This window comes from Furipterus horrens, unplaced genomic scaffold (assembly GCF_987537825.1).
Source record: "Furipterus horrens unplaced genomic scaffold, mFurHor1.1.pri manual_scaffold_8, whole genome shotgun sequence".
NCBI lineage: Eukaryota > Metazoa > Chordata > Mammalia > Chiroptera > Furipteridae > Furipterus > Furipterus horrens.
The window spans coordinates 69,644,533-69,663,529 of NW_028327178.1; the positions used below are offsets into that span (position 1 = coordinate 69,644,533).

The 18,997-nt window shown below is 40.3% G+C and overlaps 1 protein-coding gene across 1 annotated transcript in view; it reads right to left on the bottom strand.

The window, feature by feature from the left end:
- CFAP61 (cilia and flagella associated protein 61) overlaps positions 1-18,997 on the bottom strand; it is a 431,546-nt gene that overhangs the window by 154,412 nt on the left and 258,137 nt on the right. Inside the window, exon 19 of the mRNA XM_090285993.1 lies at positions 2,982-3,080. Coding sequence (XP_090142119.1) covers positions 2,982-3,080 — 99 coding nt within the window. The remainder of the gene's footprint in view (positions 1-2,981; positions 3,081-18,997) is intronic.

Here is an 18,997-nt window from a genome sequence, read left to right on the forward strand (position 1 = left end):
TATCCATTCTGCACCTTCTTTAATTTACCCATAAGGCAGGTGAAAGTAGAAATTGGACATTATAAGTGATATTTTCCCAAAATTATTTCCTAAGCAGTTAGTGAGTATTAAAATTCTAACATAACAAGGACTGTCTCATAGCTTGGGGACAAGAGAAATACCTCCACTAGGGTTCTCTGGAAAAGAGAGAAGAAACAAAAGAAGAAACACCAATGAAACTTCATGTTTTTCAAGTGAACTTGACCCTAATCTGAAAATAATGTGAAAGGTTGTCTTCATAGAATATTCTGGAGACAGGTAATAATTTAATAAAGCAGAATGTAAGAGGGGAAAATTTTTGGAAAAGACATGTGTGACAAGTGGCTCGCTTGTTTAAGTTGCAGGGGCCCCACATCTGGTAACAGAAGACTTAGCCCAAAGCTCCAGGTGCAAAATTAGAAGCAAACCCCAAGGGGAGCAAATATAATTACAGGGGAGACCTGCACTTCATAGAATCAGTACACTTCAGAACTAGAAAGAACCTTGGAGGTTTTCATAAAGGATTCATCGTGACACTGTTAGCAGAAGGAGCATCACAATTAGCTTTCAGTTACTCAGGGCTGACTCTCCAGTTGGTGGAGTTCTCCTGCTTCCTCCTTCTCCTCTCCTCCCACTGCCTTCCTTTCTGCTGTGTCCCTAGCATGCCATTAGCACATCTACTAGATGCTGGTCAGGGCCAGAGAATGAAGACAAAACCTGGCTATAAAAATATAGTAACAACAATAACAAAGCAAAACATTGGTTATGGCAAAGTTCAGAATTTGTATTTAAAATGAGAAATTTAAATTATTAAATTTACGAATGTTAATGCATTTGTTATTTTTAAACTTCATGGCCAGAGATCATTTCCTTTATTGCAATATGAGGACCATTTGAAAAGCAACATCTTTTTGATGTTTCAATTTGTAGTTTCTAGAATGATAACATACAGTTACCCATCCAGAGGTACCTGGCTGTGTTATTCAATTCCTATCTATAAACTGATTGAGATGATTTTACAGGTACTTTTGGAGGAAATTTCATTTTTTCAACATTACTTACTGAGCACCTGCTGTGTGCCAATCTCTGTCCTAGATGCTGGGGACACATCAGTGAACAAAAAGGTAAATAAAAAGTTCCTGCCCTCATGGAGTTTACACTGTAGTTGAAGGCTTCAGAATATAAAGATAAAACATAATTTTAAAAGGTAAATAATATAACATTTAGAAGGATTTCAGTAACAAGAAAAAATATATCTGAGTAAGGAGGACTAGAGTGTATTAGTGTCGGTTGCAAATGAATGGGTGCTCAGGGTAGGTCTTATTGAAAAGTTGACATTTAAGCAAAGACTTGGAAAGAGAAAAACAAAGACCCCCAAAGTGAGGACCTGCCTATTCTGTTTCAGGAATCTTGAGGAGGCTGGTATGGCCAAAGGGGAAATGATAAAGTTAAGGTCAGAAAAATAAGTGGACAGGACTAGATTTTAGGATGAGACATTCTAGAACTTTCTGTGATAACAAAAATGTTCTGTAGCTGTGCTGACTGATATGGCAGCTATTAGCCACATGTGGCTATTTGAGCACTTGAAATATGGTTAATGTAATTGGGAAGCTGAATTTGTTTATCTCATTTAACTCTAATCAATTTAAATTTACATAGCCACGTGTGGCCAGTAGCCACCATATTGGACAGTTAGCAGTTGGTGTGACCTAATTCACATTTACGCAGCACTGTTCTGCCTGCTGTGTTAAGGATGTGGAGAGGCAAGCACAGAAGCAGGAGCACCAAACAGGTCACTTTCCACCTGCCACACACAGATCCCACACAGCATCACAGCAGCAGAAAGTTGTTTTCTATTATAATGCACTTAACACAGGGGCTGACAGAAATCTTTATTGAGCTGACCAAATTAAATTCCTGTGAGACATTTATCAATAACACCATTTCCTGGGAATCATGTAATTTAGAAAGAGGGCAATGAGGGCAGGGAGTGTACATGTGTTGATCCTCTCCTCTCTGTCAGAACTTACTGTTATACTAAGTTTAACAAAAAATTCCAGCAAGGTTGGCTCACATACACTTTTCATAGTAAAAAAAATCCGAAGTTCAGGGAATGAAATCCCCTTCGTGGTAGGGACAGGATCTGAATCTGCACCCACCCGGATTTTTTTTTTCCCCCCACCCTAATGATTTCCTCCTAAAACAAAAAAGGTTCATAGTCTGATAAAAGTATTAGGTCAAAATGAGCCTGGTTCTGCTAGCAAGAAAGCTGCAGGTTTTCACATAGTCTCAAGACAAAGTAAGTGTTTTTCACAGAAGAAAGAGGATCTCTGTCATGGATTCTAAAATAAATACTCTGAGAAGGAACAATTTCCTTCCTTCTCATTATAAAAAATTGAACATTGTATCTAGAGGCAGGGAGCTTAATAATTCTTGTACCCATGTTTTGCTACAGGAAATTAAAATGAATGGAAGCTGTGTGATAATGAAATGGGATTCTACTGGGATGCAAACAACAAAGCTTGCCTAGACTGGTATAGAAGGTCTTGCCTGATCAGCCTCTGATTATAGTAAGTGTGAGACCCACACCCCAGTGAGGTGTCTGACCTTTATCTCCCATCTCTGAACCTTGGGGGAGTTGCCTGGTCTGATGAAAAGATAGCCACCAAGCTCCCCTGCCCTACAGTGTCACTCAGAACCCAAGTGCAGGTGGTGGCTGGATCAGGAGGCTCCAACCCAGTTGTTTGGAAGAGGGCATAGGTCTTTCCACAAATACAAAATGGCAGCCCAGCCCTGCCATTCATTACCAGGTTTGTACTTGTATCTTCTAAGTGACATCTGTACTCCAGAAGAAAAGCCCACCACTCTTCTCTTTCTAGTTTGAAATCTATTTAGCATAGAAATGACTGCATACGGATTAGGACATTTAGGCCTCAGAATGAAAAGGCAAATAGAATACATACTCGCTTGCTAAAAACTTCCTTTGTTCAGTGCCCAGAAGTTTTTTTCCAGGGAGTCCGTGGGTTGAAATTAGTGTGAGATTATTAAACTTCAGATGAGAGCTAAGGAGAAAGAAAAAAAAAAAAAAAACACAGGAAAAGGTAAAGCACTATTTGGTGAAAGTTTGTTATACAGTTGACTCTTGAACAATGTGGGAATTATGGTGCCAACTCTTCATGAAGTCAAAAATCCACATATAACTTTTGACTCCTCCCAAACTAAACTACTAATAGCTTACTAGTGATATCATAAACAGCTGATCAACATGTATTTCATATGTTATATGTATTACAGGCTGTACTCTTACAATAAAGTAAGCTGGAGAAAAAAATATTAAGAAAATCATAAAGAACACTTTACAGCATTTATTGCAAAAATACATATATAAATGGATCTGTACTGTTCACATCTGTGTTGTTCAAGGGTCAACTGTAATTCAGTTTAACCTTATTTCATGTGTCCTCCAATTGTTGAATTTTTCTTTGAACCCAGTAACTCTTTTTGCACAAACTTTCAAACCCAACCAACCATTTAAATGAAAGAAGAAAGATGGCACTGGAGGGGCTAATTACAGAAACTACAAAAAGCTGCAGCACTGTAATGACAGACATTATTTAATTTTTTAAAATTTGCTTCTTAGAGCAAAACAAAATAAAATCCAAAATTGGGAAGGAGATAAATTTAGTATAAGCTAATGAAAAGTTTGATTTTCAGACTACTAAGGAACTGCTTGGAATCATAACCCCCATATCTAAAACTCTTGAGTGCTTACAATCAAGTGGTTTGCATGTCTTCATTTAGTCCTTGAAGCAGTACAATGTCATTATCCCTATTTTATTATATAGAGCTGAGGCAACGTTGATTTGTCCAACACCATACAGTAAGAAGTCTGGAGGCAGGGTGTGAACCCAGCTGGCTGGTTCCAATGTCTTCTCATCTAACCTCTACCTAACCTCTGCCTCCACTGCCCTATGGACCCTAAATTGTTGACAGGAATCTAATTCCCATCAGTCAAAATTAGCTTTATTACTTTCACAGTACAGGATACAGGGTAGGTCAAAAGTAGGTTTACAATTGTGAGTACAGGAAACAGTGTTTATTCTTGCATTATTATTTAATTATTGCATTGTTTGCCATACAAACTGTAAACCTACTTTTGCCCCACCCTGTGTGTGGGGGTGTGTGTGTGTATGTGTGTATAATCTCAAATCAGGATTAAAAGTAAATTCTAGAGAATTCCTTTCAAGAGCAAAACTGCATTATTTGCATTAGGCTTTCCAGGGCCTGAGGCATGTTCACAGGCATTTATCATAGAGATTAATCTTCAAGACAGTTTGTGCTGGGCAGGGGGTCAGGATTTTATTACCCATATTTCATAAAGAAGACAATCAAGGTTGGAAATGGTTGGTAATTTGTTCACAGTCACGAAGTTCATAAGCAGAAGGGCTAGAAATGAAAGCCATGTCTTCTGACCCCAAGTAGCACCCTCTCCACTCAACCCAGCCGTCCTCTAGCCTATCCTGTGAGTAATGTTAAATAGCATAAATGGCATGTGTAAGTGGAGGCTTCTGAAGAACTTTTATGCTTAAGACTCACTCTGTGTTTTTCCTTCATTATTGAAAACATACCTGATGCAACTGTGCCTTCCAGCTAGAGTCAGCAAAATTTTCTGGGTGACCTAATCTTTACATAGGCTTCAGGATGGTGAGAAAGATATTCGTTGTTTTTTTTTTTTTCCCCCAAAATCTCTTAGTTCACACCTCCCCTTAAACCAACCAAATGCAAAACAAACAAACAAAAAAAAAAACAAAATGAAAACAAAACAAAAAAACCCTTCATCAAGTTTGAGGAAAACACCTGCTCTCCTTTCCCATGAGGAAATTGGAAATTTTCCAAATGTGGAAATGCTATCAATTTACTGATAATCTGTTAAGTACCACTAAAAGCAGGAGACTTTTGGAGATGGCATTGGCCAGCAATGTAATAAACTCAACTGCACCTGACATTTTTAAATAGCTAAATATTATGAAAGGTTTTGCTGTAAAGTCTCTAAGGATGTGCGTCATTTAAGAGTAAATATTCTTATTTGATACAAAGAAAACCAAGCACATCTTATCCTCTAATAATAATAATAATTTTGAATATGTTCAAATAACATAAAGGTCACAATTAACCCCAGCTACTTATGGCTGCCTGTTTGCAAATACACGCTGATGACAGGCCGTTGGTTTATTACCATTTCATGGAAAATGCAAGTAATAATACATGTTCATACTCATATGCAGTTAAAATTTATTTTAGCTTTGGTGCCTATGTGATGGAAATGTGTTTTATGTTGTACTAATAACACAGTTTAGATACAGGCTCTTTTAAAGTTCTATGTGAATAACAGGCTTAGTAATTATTTAGCTATGTCTTTTACTACAAAAAACTAATCCCTTTGGCATTGAATAATTTGAATGCTCTAACAACATGGATAAAATAGCTTGTAAATTGCCAAATTACCACACTGTAGTATCCTGCATTATGCTTATATGCAATTAAAGATTTCTCCAGAAGATTTGAGGGAGAGGGTATTTTCTAGATTTTACCTATAAAGGCACTAGCTTTCCATTCCTTTTCTTCGGCCTTAGCCAAATTTATTTTTTATTCTTCATTGTGGCTGTTTTGGTCCTTTGTTCCATCTTCAAGGTCACCACTTTAACCTTTCTTGTTCTCCCTACTATTCCCCTACTACATTCTCAAGTGAGTACATCTTATACATCATTAAAAAAAGAGACCAGGCAACCCCCTCCATTTCCTTTCTTACAACCTCCAGAGCATTTCTGTCTACATTATTCTTCCATTCCCTGAGTCCTGCTTTTTTAAGGAGGCTTCCACTCTCAAGGTATCCTTGGGTCTAAGGTGGCTCCTAGAACTGCAGCCATTGCACCATACATCCACATTATAGGCAGATGGAAGGAGGAATGGGTAGAAAGGATGGCCTATTAAGGAGGTTTCCTTAAAATTTTACACGGCATTTCTGCTCACATTGCCAAAGCTCAGTGACATGGCCACATCTAGCAACAAGGGTGGCTGGAAAATGTGGTTTTTCAGAGAAACACAATGGTTTTTCCCAAGACCCACATTACCCAGGGTTCTCTTACCAAGGATAAAGTGTAGAATGAATACTGGGGGGCTACTAGAAATCTCTACTCATGTTAACTCATGAGGGAAGAGCGCGTGGAGGTGACGGGAAATCCTTGTATCAGTCAGGGTCTAGGCTGGAAGCAGATGGCCACTCGACAGGATTTGGTGGAATGAAGGCATGTGTAGGGTTCTGAGATCCAATAAGGATGGGGCCATTATTAATTCAGGTCACGAGGAGTAAGGGACAGAGGAAATGGTGACAGATGGGCCCATGGGGGAGGCCCCACCCAGGAGATGCAGCATAGAACATGCTACCTGAGACAACATTGTCATAAGGTTCTCTTTTATGATTGTTTTTATTTTTTAAACAAGCTTCTCCCCCTTTGCCCATCTACAAGTCTTCATGTCTATTTTCCTGGGTGATGCTTTTTACCATCATGATGTCATCTTACATTTATACTACAGCATTCTTCTGAGCTCAAAACCTAATTTCCAAATGCCTATCAGTCCTAACAGGACTACTTCACAGGCATCCCAAGTTCAATATGTGTCCAAATAAACATCTTGTAGCCCCTTTCCATTCCTCTTTTAACTTCATCAAAGGCATGGCCAACTAACCACCATCCAAGTTCAGAATTTAGGAGCCAACTTCAGACTCTTACCCTGTTTCTCACTTTCTACAACTGGTCACCATTCCAGTCACTTTTACCTTGCCCACATCTCTTGAATACTTCTCATCTGCCATTTCCAGGACACACTACCTTAGCTCACTTTCTTGCCTAGAAAAACAGTCTCTCTGGCACAAGTCTCTCTCCTTCTCCTGCTCATCTTCCACACAACTACTGGGAACCTCCTTTTAAATTAAATCCAATCTCAATTGTTCCTGGTTTTTAAAGTCTCCTTGTTTGCTCACCAAGTTGGTAGCAGCAGAGCAGAGTAGATAAGAATATGGGCTCAAGTTTCAGAGTGCCTCAGTTGATCTCTCAGCTCTAGAACTTTCTCACTTTTTGACCTTGGGCAAGTTATTTAACCTTTCTGTAGCTCAGTTTTCTATTCTGTAACTTGGGAGTAATAGAACCTAATGTCACAAAGGGGTGCTGTGAGCATTAAATAAAATAACATCTGTAAAATGTTTAGAATATTGCCTGCTGCATAAAGCATTTTCAATGAATACTGACTATTTGTATTACCAAAATGTTAAATACAAATTCATGAGCATGGTATACAGGGCCTTATGGGTGGGGCCTGAACTAATCCCCTCAACCTTCTTTGTAACATTCACTTTCCTGCGAGTCAGTCAAATTCCCTGCCTCTTCCATGCCTTTACATGAGATTCCCACCAGTATTTTCATTTTCTCCAACTCCATATTTTTTTTATTTAATTTTTAATCTGATTTAGAAATATCCAAATATTTAAATTCTTAAATTTATAACTAATAGTATTGGTACAAAAATCATGAAACTTACAATGTAGAACTCTAAGAGATTTCAGCTCTCTGAGGATGAAATATGGAGATCAAGTGTTTAAGACTTTTAATTTTATTATCTATGAATATTTTAAAAGTTCCTGCAAAGAGAATAGCAGGTCATAGGGTACATCCTGGTTTTGGGCATGCATTAGACACAACCACAGAAAAAGCACAACTCTCAGATCTAATGGTATTGGCTTAATGTATATAAACAATATCTAAACTCATTGTGAGCCCTCTGCTCTGAAATCAAAGGTCACCATGTCATGGAAAAAAAAAGTTCAAGTTAAGTGCTTAAACCAATGAAACATTAAACAAGGGCACCTGCATTTTCACAGCAGATAATTCCAGTGGGGATTTCACGTTGCTGTGGATACAAAGGGAGAAACAGCTCAGAGATACTTGTAAAGCAGGGAAGGATTAGAGTATCCAGGGAAATAAGTAAAAGGTATTGCATTTCATTCCATGCTTTGGGAGGACAGCTACAAAATGAGGTCTAAACAACATTATCCTTCAAATAAAGAGGGTCACATTGCCAATTTATTGTGAACATGATAAATGTAAACTTTTCATGTTGCTTATCCTTCTGGGTGGTAGAAACGTGTCAACCTTCCAGGTGAATGCTTCTTATTTTATTCTTTTTTTGTTGATATTTTTGGCATAACAAGGGCAACAAAAACAAGTGATTTATAATTATTTGCTTTCATTAATGCTTTTATCTGAACACATAAATAATGTACAGAAAGAACAATTATCTATATCAATCTAAACGTCACAACTTAATTTACTAAAATCTCTGCCTTTTGAATTGTTCAAAACAATGACAAAATATTTGCCAAATGACATTAAATCCTAGCTTGATAGCTATTTAACATAACTGCAATTATACTAGTCAAAGAATACTTAGATTTAATTGAGTGTTAATAATAGCCCATAATGTTACAAAATTAATGATAAAATGGTATAGATGGGGTTTACAAGTTGGGAGTTATGTGAACTTCCAATATGAGAAGAAAAACAAGACAGAACAAACCAAAATATTTATAATAAGTATAATATATTGAGAAGCTACATTCTTTTCATGAAAAATTTTAAACTTTCTTCAGCAATATTTTTTCTATTTAGATCACAAAAGAGGTTTTTTGACAAAGTCCTTGGCTACTTCATTTTGTTATGTGAGTAAACACAGCATAGCAGCTGCGTGCATGACCATACAGTTCTTGGGAACAGCACACTCTGCCCTCCAGGGGGAGACTGAAGAGGATGGGGTCAAGGATTCTGAGCACTTCTAGAAGGGGTAGAGTGTTCCTAGAACCAGGGAGAGGCTAAAAGCTCTCTCTTTGACATTATGTCTCTCTTCTCTTGGATGTCATCTTGGATGTCTCCTATTCATTGCAACCCCAGTAGGAACCAGGAGGGCCAGAAGAAAGGGGCCAAGGAACAAGTCAGTTATGCCTGCCTGAGTCCAGGCTTGTGTTCTGGGGCAAGGGATCTGGAATCAACACTTGACCCAATGTTAAGGTAACGAGAGTCTGGCTGGCGTGACCTAGTTGCTTGCTCTGTGGATCCTCCAGGGACCAAGCAGCGGAGATGGGGGGTCCAAGGTAAGGCACTAGGTTGGGAGGTGGGGAAGTCTGGGGATTCAGGATCTCAGATGAAAAACTTACGTAATCTGTATATAAAAGTAAAACATAAATTACTGAAAAAATAAAAGTAAGTGTAATGTTTGAAATGTCCATTCAACAAATAAGAATACAATTTGGGGGTTCTGACAAAAAAAAAAGTAAAATGAAACTAGGTTTTGCATTATGATTTAGGAAAAATGATTAATGATGCATACACACACACGGACACACACACATACACACACACACACATATATATGCAGTAAAAAATTATATATTTATACTTAGAGCACATATTTATATATACTGAGCATATACAAGATGTAAATACCAAGATGGGAATTATAAAAACAAGTTGGGAAACTTTTGCACACAAGAGATGGCAAAATACAATCAATTCCATACAATTTGGATACAAAGCATTATGGGAATTCAAAAGCAAGTGAGATCACTTCTGAAGGGGTAGGATGAGGAACAGTTTTATGTTTGGGACAAATGCTGGCTGTTAGGAAGTCTTTATCAACACCATATAGGCATATTTCCTCATGTTTGAGAGATGTATCTTCTTTGACCTTCATTGTTGATGGTGATAGTTTAAGCATGAAGCTTTGTGAAACACTTTCTACTAGGTCCAATTTAGCGCATAAGTACTATGACATGGGGTAATGACCTCAGCTATGCAATGTTCAAATGATAAGTTAATAATTGTGCCTGGTAAACCCAGACAAAATGATGTGATCTAGAAGTTATACAACTTGTTGAAAATTAGAAAATGTGGTTTGGAAAACAAGCTCATAAAAAGAGGTTAGTTATAATGAGCAATTATAGGGGGAAAATAGGTTTCTTAATAGATAAGACTGACAATTTTGAGAAATTGTCTACATAAAATGTCTATACCCAGATTCATGTCAGAATTACCTGAGAAGTCAGTTAGAAAAACATATTCCTGGGATACACCCCAGCCATACTGAATTGTAACCTCAGGAATATGGGCCCAGGAAACTGTCTTTTTATAACTATCGCCTCCAGCCCCACTCCCACCCCACCCCTGCTGTAATGTGCTGCATTTTTGAGTCTGGAATTTTCATAATTTGTTGCTTATAAAAGAAGTTACTAAACATTAATTCCATGTCTAGGAAGTTGATCCACAATATTTTTCTCCACCACAAGTTCTTAAAATAGAAAGAGAAATTCAAAGCATTTTCTTTCCCAAGCCCAAGTGCCTTATTATGTCAGTGTGTTAGAAAGATTCTGGTCATACCTTTGAAAGAAACTGTCTTCAGAGAACTACAGTTAGAGGATCATGGTCACCAGATGCCATGTGCTCAGTGCCTGGCCTTGCCTGATCTGGGCTCACACAGCAGCTCGAAGTGCTCCTGTTCCCTAGAAAGGATGGATGGCTACCTGGCACCTCTGTAGATAGGTCCCCAACACTCAGGTTTCCAGGCTACCCCTTCAAATTTCCACCCAATAGTGATACCAGCATGGTGTTGGAGGAGAAGGGAGGGGCTATAGGAGCAGGTTGCCTGAGGCAATGGTAAACAAACTGGCCCAGCCAGTGATAGACCTCCTTACCTGGGGCAGAGATAAGGCAGAGGGAGGTGCAGACCTGCCAATCTAGCCTGAAAAAGGACAGGATTGACTGGGAAGTGGGACTCCTCCAGAGCACATGGAATTATGGGCCAGAAGACTTAAACAGAGGAAGGGCAGAGACTAGGCCTCTCTTTCTCTTCCTCCGGGATCCACCTGGATGACTGTGCTGCAGCCGCCTGAGTTTCCCAAAGGACAGTATTTTTAAATGGGAGAAGGAACTCCCAGTACAGCCTAGGACTGGTCTTGCCTGCCAGGGTGTGGCAGGGTCATTTTTCTTAGGGTGTTTTAGAGGAAGTGAGCTCTGAGACTGAAGCTTGCCATGCTTCCAAAATTGCATAGATTTTGAAGAAAAGACTCCTTTCCTTACCACCAAACCTCTGCCTCCAGAATTTGCCTATGGGCAGTGTGGAGCAGGACCTCTCGTGCTGTTTGGTAACAATAGTAAATGCTGTAAGAGGGGGATCGTAATAGTAAATGCTGTAAGTTTAATACCTCTTTCTTCCCTCAGGGCACTTGCAGACATTTCTATTTGTACCTGGGTAGAAGAAATCAAAGGGTGGGTGGTATTACCCTAACCCTCCCTCTGCAGAGAGGAAAGAAAGTGACTGGTGCATTCAGCACCGAGGAAGGGTGAGGGGCATGACCGAGTGTGCATGGTGCCCTTTGTCTTCTGGGGAGTGAGGCCGCACACGAGAAAGGTGGAAATGGTAGGACAGAGATGGCATTGACCTGGTGGCATTAAGGACCTAGCAAATCCCTGGAGGGTTTGTTAAAATACAGATTGCTGGGCCCCTTTCTTCGGATTTCCAATGAAGCAGGTCTGGAGTGAGACCTGGGAATTTGTATTTCTAACAAGTTCTCAAGTGATGTTGATACTGGTGGTCCAGGGACAACACTTTGAGTGCCTCTGTTCCAGGGACAGAAAAATGAAAGGCTCCCAGGGATTTGGGCTGCTCAAGAAAGGAGGGTAGACTATAAGTTTCCATGAAGGAAGTACATGATCCCATTAAGTATTTGAGAGGCATGAGTAAAGACTGAAACTTTTGTTTTTGGCCTTGTCTTTTTGAATGCAACAGATCTTCTGGACTTGAGATGGTGGTGTACTTAGAGCCCCCTACTACTTACATGATAAACATGAGGTTACTTGCAGAAGAGTACCTGGCTGGTTTGGCTCAGTGGATTGAGCGTCGGCCTGCAAGCTAAGTGTCGCTGGTTCGATCTTCCAGTCAGGGCACATCAGAGAAGGAAAACTCTGACTCCAAAAAACCTCCGCTGCCTTGCGGCATACCTCTTCAGGGGAAAGGCTAAGGGAGTAAACCCCGACAGAAAATCCGGAGCCGGAGTCCCTAAGGCGGTTTGACGTTGTAGTCAACACCGGCAACTCCTGCGGCGCACCTGAAACCAAGCTGTATTGACTCCGTCTTTCCCTTGGACCCTTCAGCTGCGAAGAGAGGGGGGATCTGCTGCATGGGCAACAGCAGACCCTCCATATCACCCTGCCCAGGCTCTGTAGCTTCAGCTTCACTGGAGAGGGCACTCCAGCGTCATCGCAAGATGTCGATTCAACACGGGAGGAGACAGATACCGTGTCACTCCCGAGTCGGACTGCACAACCATTCTCGGCGGTGCAGATAGACTCTTAAGAAGCTACACCATCGTCTCTCGAGATGGACGGCTGCCGACGACGACTTGCAGAAGAGGGGACCTGAGTATGCTTACATTAGGATTTGCAAAGCATCCAAATATCAGAAAAAGGTTTAAAAAACACTTGTTTACAGCCCATGAAACAATGATGTCAGAGCAGCAGATGTGCCCCTTGTGACCATGAAAGCCTTTGGGCCATAAGAGATCCGGTATCCCTTTGTCTGGGTAGACAACTAAAGGACAGTGCACAACTCCAATTTTCTCTGAAGTCAAGTAGCTTTGAAAAATAGAGCCTCACATTGTTTAGCTGCTTGTTGGTCCTCCTGATGGGGTGGTGGACATTTTAACCAAAATTCAAGGGAATGTCTTTGCCAGAAGAGTTCTTGGAAAGAGATGAAGATGCTGGCAGGACATGTCTCTGGTTCATCCGTGACGCTTGGGGAAGAGAGCGTCTTGCACATTAAGAAGACTCTATCCCTCCAGTCTCTTCCCTCAATTGAAAGACAATGCTGGGCTCCCACCAGGGATCTAGATATGCAAATTTAATTAGCGGGAAGGTGTCAGTCTAACAAGTATTGAGTGCTAGCCTTTTATAGATGATTTGCATATATTACCTGTATATATGCGTAAGAAACCTCATACCAGTCAGGGTAGAAGAGACTCTGGGAGCCTTCCCCATTGCACAGGTGAGGAAATTTAGGTTCACAGCATTGGATGATTTTCCTGGGCCATGTCAGTCATGGCTGCGCACTGACTTTCTCCACTACACTCTATACCTAAGTCAGTGATTCTTGGATTCCCCTGGAGAAATGTGAAAACACAGATCCTTGATCCTCAGGTTTCCCATTCTGTCCTATAAGGTGAAGCCTGAGTACCTACATCTTCTGCAGGTTTCCAGGCCATGCTGAGGGTGATGGCCCACAAAAAATATGAAAACTACTGATCTATCCATCCTAAAGTAGAAATAAAGTGTTGGCCAAGACAGGCCTCAGACACCATCATTTTTCTTTTTTTTTTCTTTTTTTTAATCCTCATCTGAGGCTATGTTTATTGATTTTAGGGGGCAGGAGGAAAGAGAGAGATATGAGAAAACCATCAATCGTTGCCTCCTGTACATGCCCTAATGTGACCAGGGATTGAACCTGCAACTTAGGTATGTGCCCTGACCCGAAATAGAACCTGCAAACTTTTTGGTGTATGGGATGATGCTCGAACCACTGAACCACCTGGCCAGGGAAACACCATCATTTTTCTGTCAAAGGTGTCTGGTGTAGTAGTACACTTGGGGTTCCCTTTATTTTCAAAATTTTCTAGAATTTATTGGGGTGATATTGGTTAATAAAGTTATATAGGTTTCAAGTGTTCAATTCAATAACACATGATCTGTATATTGTATTGTGTGTTCACCACCCAAAGTCAAGTCTCCTTTGTAACGATTCATCCCTGCTTTATCCTTTTTTTACCTCCCCCCAACCCCTTCCCTTTGGTAAACACCATACTGTTGTCTGTGTCTTTTAGTTTTTTTTCTTTTGCTTAATCCCTTCACACTTTTCACCTAGCCCCTCAAACCTCCCTTCTCTCTGACAGCTGTCAGTCTGTTCTCTGTATCTGTAAGTCTGTTTCTATTTTGTTAGTTTATTTTGTTCATTAGATTCCACAAATAGGTGAAATCATATGGTATTTGTATTTCTCTAACTGGCTTATTTCATTAATACTCTCCAGGTCCATTCATGCTGTCACAAAAAGTAAGATTTCCTTCATTTTACAGCCAAGTAGTATTCTATGTGTAAATGTACCACAACTTTTTTATCCACTCTACTTGACTATTGTGAATAATGCTGCTATGAACATAGGGGTGCACTGATTCTTTCAAATTAGTGTTTTGGGTTTCTTTGGATAAATTCCCAGAACTGCAATTGCTGGGTCATAAGGCGGTTTCATTTTTTAAAAATATGCTTTATTAATTATGATGTTAGTTATCCCAATTTCTTTTCCCTTTTTTCCGCTCCACCCAGTAACCCCCTTCTCTCCAGTTGCCCCCCCTCTTTATCCATGCCCATTGGTTGTGCATATAGTTCTTCTCAACATCTTCCTGTCTACTCCATTCCCTCCTACTATGCTTCTTAATTCCTGTACCATCTCCCTCCCTTTACCCCATTCCCCCTCCCTGTTGACCTCCCCCATAATGTTCCCCATACCTATAATTCTTTTCCCCCTCTCGTTGCCTACTTAGTTTGTCTTTGTTTCAGTTCCCTAGCTTCTGTTGTTGGTTGTTGTGATACAGCTTTCATTTTAATGTTCATAGTTTTGATCCTCTTTCTCCTAAACAAGTCCCTTTAACATTTCATATAACAGTGGTTTGGATCTGATGAACTTCTTCAGTTTTACTTTGCCCTGGAAGCACTTTCTCTGCCCTTCTATTCTGAATGACAGCTTCGCTGGATAGAGTAATCATGGTTGTAGGTTTTTGCTTTTCATTATTTTGAATATTTCTTGCCAGTCCCTTCTTGCCTTCAGAGCTTCTTTTGAGAAATCAGCTGATAGTCTTATTGGGGTCCCTTTGAATGTAATTCCCTTCTTCTCTCTTGCTACTTTTAGGATTCTCTCTTTATCCTTAATTTTTGACATTTTGATTATCATGTGTCTTGGTGTGGTTCTCCCTGGGTCCCATTTTTTTGGAACTCTCTGTGCTTCTTGGACCTGTAAGTCTATTTCCTTCCCCAAGTTAGGGAAGTTCTGCTTCATTATTTTTTCACATAATTTTCAATTTCTAGTTCTTCTTCACCTTCTGGCAATCCTATGATTCGGATGTTGGCCCGCTTTTAGCTGTCTCATAGGTTTCTGAGCCTCTCCTCATTTTCCTCACTTTTCGTTTCCTCTTTCTGCACTGGTTGTCTGTTTGTTCCTTCCCTATGTTCTGATTTGTTGATTTGATCCCTGGGTTTTTTTCCCTCACCACTTGTCTTGTATGTGTTTTTGTTCATTTCAGCAGGGCTAGCCTTCATTCCCTCCCTGTCTTGTTTAAGATCTGCTGTCAGGTCTCTAAGCATTCGTAAAAACAAAGCTCTGAACTGGGTCTCAGAGAGATTTCCTATCTGCTGAGCCCTTAGATTAGATATTTGCTGTCTGGTCAGCTGCGTCACCAGGATCTCTATCATGATCTGTGTCATCCTGACAGTTTTGTGTTTACCTTTGCTTCCTGGGCGGACCCGTCACACCTCCTACGGTATAGGGGGTGGAGCCCCGTGCACTCATCACAACCTGGTGACCCTTCTCACCACACTGTGGTGTTTTGTGTGCGGGCAGGGGTTCAAGATGGATTCCTGCTGTTCACTGTCCACTGAGAGACTGGGAGCCTCCTCCTCGTCCCACACCCTGTGGCCCTCGCACTCTGAGGCAATGGGGGTCTGCCTTCCCTGGCATTGGAATCGCAAGCTGACAGGTTTGGTCTGTAGACAGGGGTGCTCCCCAGGTGCTTCTCACCTCCCCTTAAATACGGGTGCCTGTGCTTACCGCTGTCCCACTGCCATCGCCGCAGCTGCTGCCGCCAGCACATCTTAACCTCTATGCTCCAACTTTGCCCCTCCTACCCATACAGACAGCACCACTTCTTTATAACTTCATATAGTGGACTTCCATGTAGCTTTATTTTCTGGAACTTCTGGTTATTTCTGGTTTTGTGGTAGTTGTATTCCTTCTTAGTTGTGGAGGGAGACAGAGAATGTAAGTGTAGGCCTCCATCTTGGCCAGTGTTGTCTCCTTATTTTGACAGGCTCCTGTGTTTGTTTGCCTCTGCGTCCCAGGTAGAGCTGTCGCTCCTGTTAAGTTTAAGGGGCGGAGCCTTAGGAGTTCATCAGTACAGGGCGACCTGTTCCACCACATTGTGACCCTGTATGTGGGGGAGGGGTCTGAGAGGGAACAATGCTGCTTGCCCAGCACTGGCCCCCTTTCCAGGCACCTCTCCCACTTCTGCACTGGACTGGCGCCCCTCTAGCTGCTGCCGTGGCCTTCGTTCCCAGAGTGGGTGGGTCTGCGGATGTTCTAGGACCATGGGGGCCCTTTGAACAAGCGGACTCTGCTGAGAGACTGGCATTTTCTGCCTCCGCCTCAACCCCCACTGGTTTGCAGTTAGAAGCAATGAGGCTTGATTTTTCCACGGTGCTGGGACGTGAACTGCATGGTCTGGTGAGGAGCTGGGAACGCAACACCAGGTGTCCTCCTGACTTTTTAAAATGTGTAACTGTGCTTTCTGCTGGCCTGCCGCTACTGCCGTTGCTGGCACCACCACACAGCATCCTCTCCACCTCTCTTACCTGTCTGGATGAGTATTTCTTCTTTATATCTTTGTTGGACTTACATGCAGCTTGATTTTCTGGAACATCTGGTTGTCTAGTTTTGAGGTTGTTCTATTCCTTTTTAGCTGTGGAGGGAGACGCAGCATGTCTATGCCTCCATCTTGGCCGTAAGTTAACCATGGCCAAGGCAGTTTCATTTTTAATTTTTGAGGAAAGTCCATACAGCTTTCCACAGTGGCTGCTCCAATCTGCATTCCTGGCAACAGTGCACTAGGGTTCCCTCTTCTCCACATCCTTACCAACACTTGTTGTTTGTTAAATTATTGATGATGGCCATTCTGACAGGTGTGAGGTGGTATCTTATTGTGGTTTTAATTTGCATCTCTCTGACAGCTAGTGACGTTGAGCATCTTTTCATATGTCTATTGACCATCCATCTGTGTATCTTCTTAGAAGTGTCTATTCCGGCCCTTTGCCCATTTTTTTTCACTTGGATGGTTTGTTTTTCTCGTGTTGATTATGTAAGTTCTTTATATATTTTTGATATTAACCCCTTGTCAGATGTATCATTGGCGAATATGTTCTCCCATTTAGCGGTTTCTCTTTTCATTTGGTTGACGGTGTCCTTGGCTGTGCAAAAGCTTTCTAGTTTGATGAAGTCTCATTTGTTTACTTTTTCTATTGTTTCCTTAGCTTGAGGAGATACATCAAAAAAAAAAAAAAATTGCTACAAGAAATGTCCAAGATTTTACTGCCTATGTTTTCTTATAGGATTTTTATGGTTTCCAGGCATACAATTAAGTCTTTAATACATTCTGAGTTTATTTTTGTGTTTGGTTTAAGAAGGTGGTCTAGTTTCATTTTTTGAACATATCTGTCCAATTTTCCCAACACTTTTTATTGAAGAGACTGTATTTTCCTCATTGTATGTTCTTGTCTCCTTTGTCAAACATTAATTTACTACAAAGGCATGGGTTTATTTCTGGGCTTTCTATTCTATTCCATTGATCTCTGTGTCCATTTTCATGCCAGTAGCATGCTGCTTTAATTTCTACAGCCTGGTAGTACGGTTTGATATCAGGCAGCATGATTCCTCCACCTTTGTTTTTTCTCAAGATTTCTGTGGCTATTCAGCGTCTTTTGTGGTTCTATATACATTTTTGGAATATTTTCTCTAGTTCTGTGAAATATGCCATTGGTATCTTGACAGGAATTGTGTTGAATCTACAGATTGCTTTGGGTAGGATGGACATTTTATGATGTTAATTTTTCCTATTCATGAAACAACATATGCTTCCACTTAATTGTACTTCTTCAGTTTATTTCTTCAGTGTCTTTTAATTTTCTAAGTATAGGTCTTTTACATCTTTGGTTAAATTTATTCCTAGGTATTTTTTAAAGTGTATTTTATTGATTATGTTGTTATAGTAGTTCCAATATTCCTAGGTATTTTTTGATGCAATCATAAATGGGATTTTTTCCCCTAGTTTTTCTTTCTGATAGTTCATTATTGGTGTATAAAAATACAACTTATTTCTGGATATTTATTTTGTATTCTGCTACTTTACTGAATTTATTTATCAGTTCTAGTAGTTTTAGTGGAATCTTTAGGTTTCTCTATACACAGTATCATGTCATCTGCAAATAATGACAGTTTTCCTTTCTCCTTTCCAATTTGGATGCCTTTTATTTCTTCTCCTTGTCTGATTGCTGTGGCTAGGACTTTCAGAACTATGTTGAGTAAGAAGGGCAAATGTGGATCTTAAGGGGAATACTTGTGGTTTTTGCCCATTGAGTATGATGCTGGCAGTGTGTTTGTCATATATGGATGGCCTTTATTACATTAAGGTATATTACCTCTGTAGAGTTTTTTTTATCACAAATGGGTGTTGGATTTTATCAAATTTTTTACTGCATCTAGTAATATAATTATTTGGTTTTTATCCACTATTTTGTTTATGTGGTATATCATGTTTATTGACTTGTGTCTGTTGTACCAACCTTGCATCCTTGGACTACATCCCACTTGATCATGGTATATGATCTTATAATGTATTGTTGGATATGATTTCTTAATATTTTGTTGAGGATTGTCACATACATGTTTATCAGGTCTGTAGAGGCTTTACACAATTTTGTAGTTAGGATGATGCTGGCTTCATAAAATGAGCTTGAAAGTGTTCCCTCCTCTTGAATTTTTTGGAGTAGTTTGGGAAGGATTAGG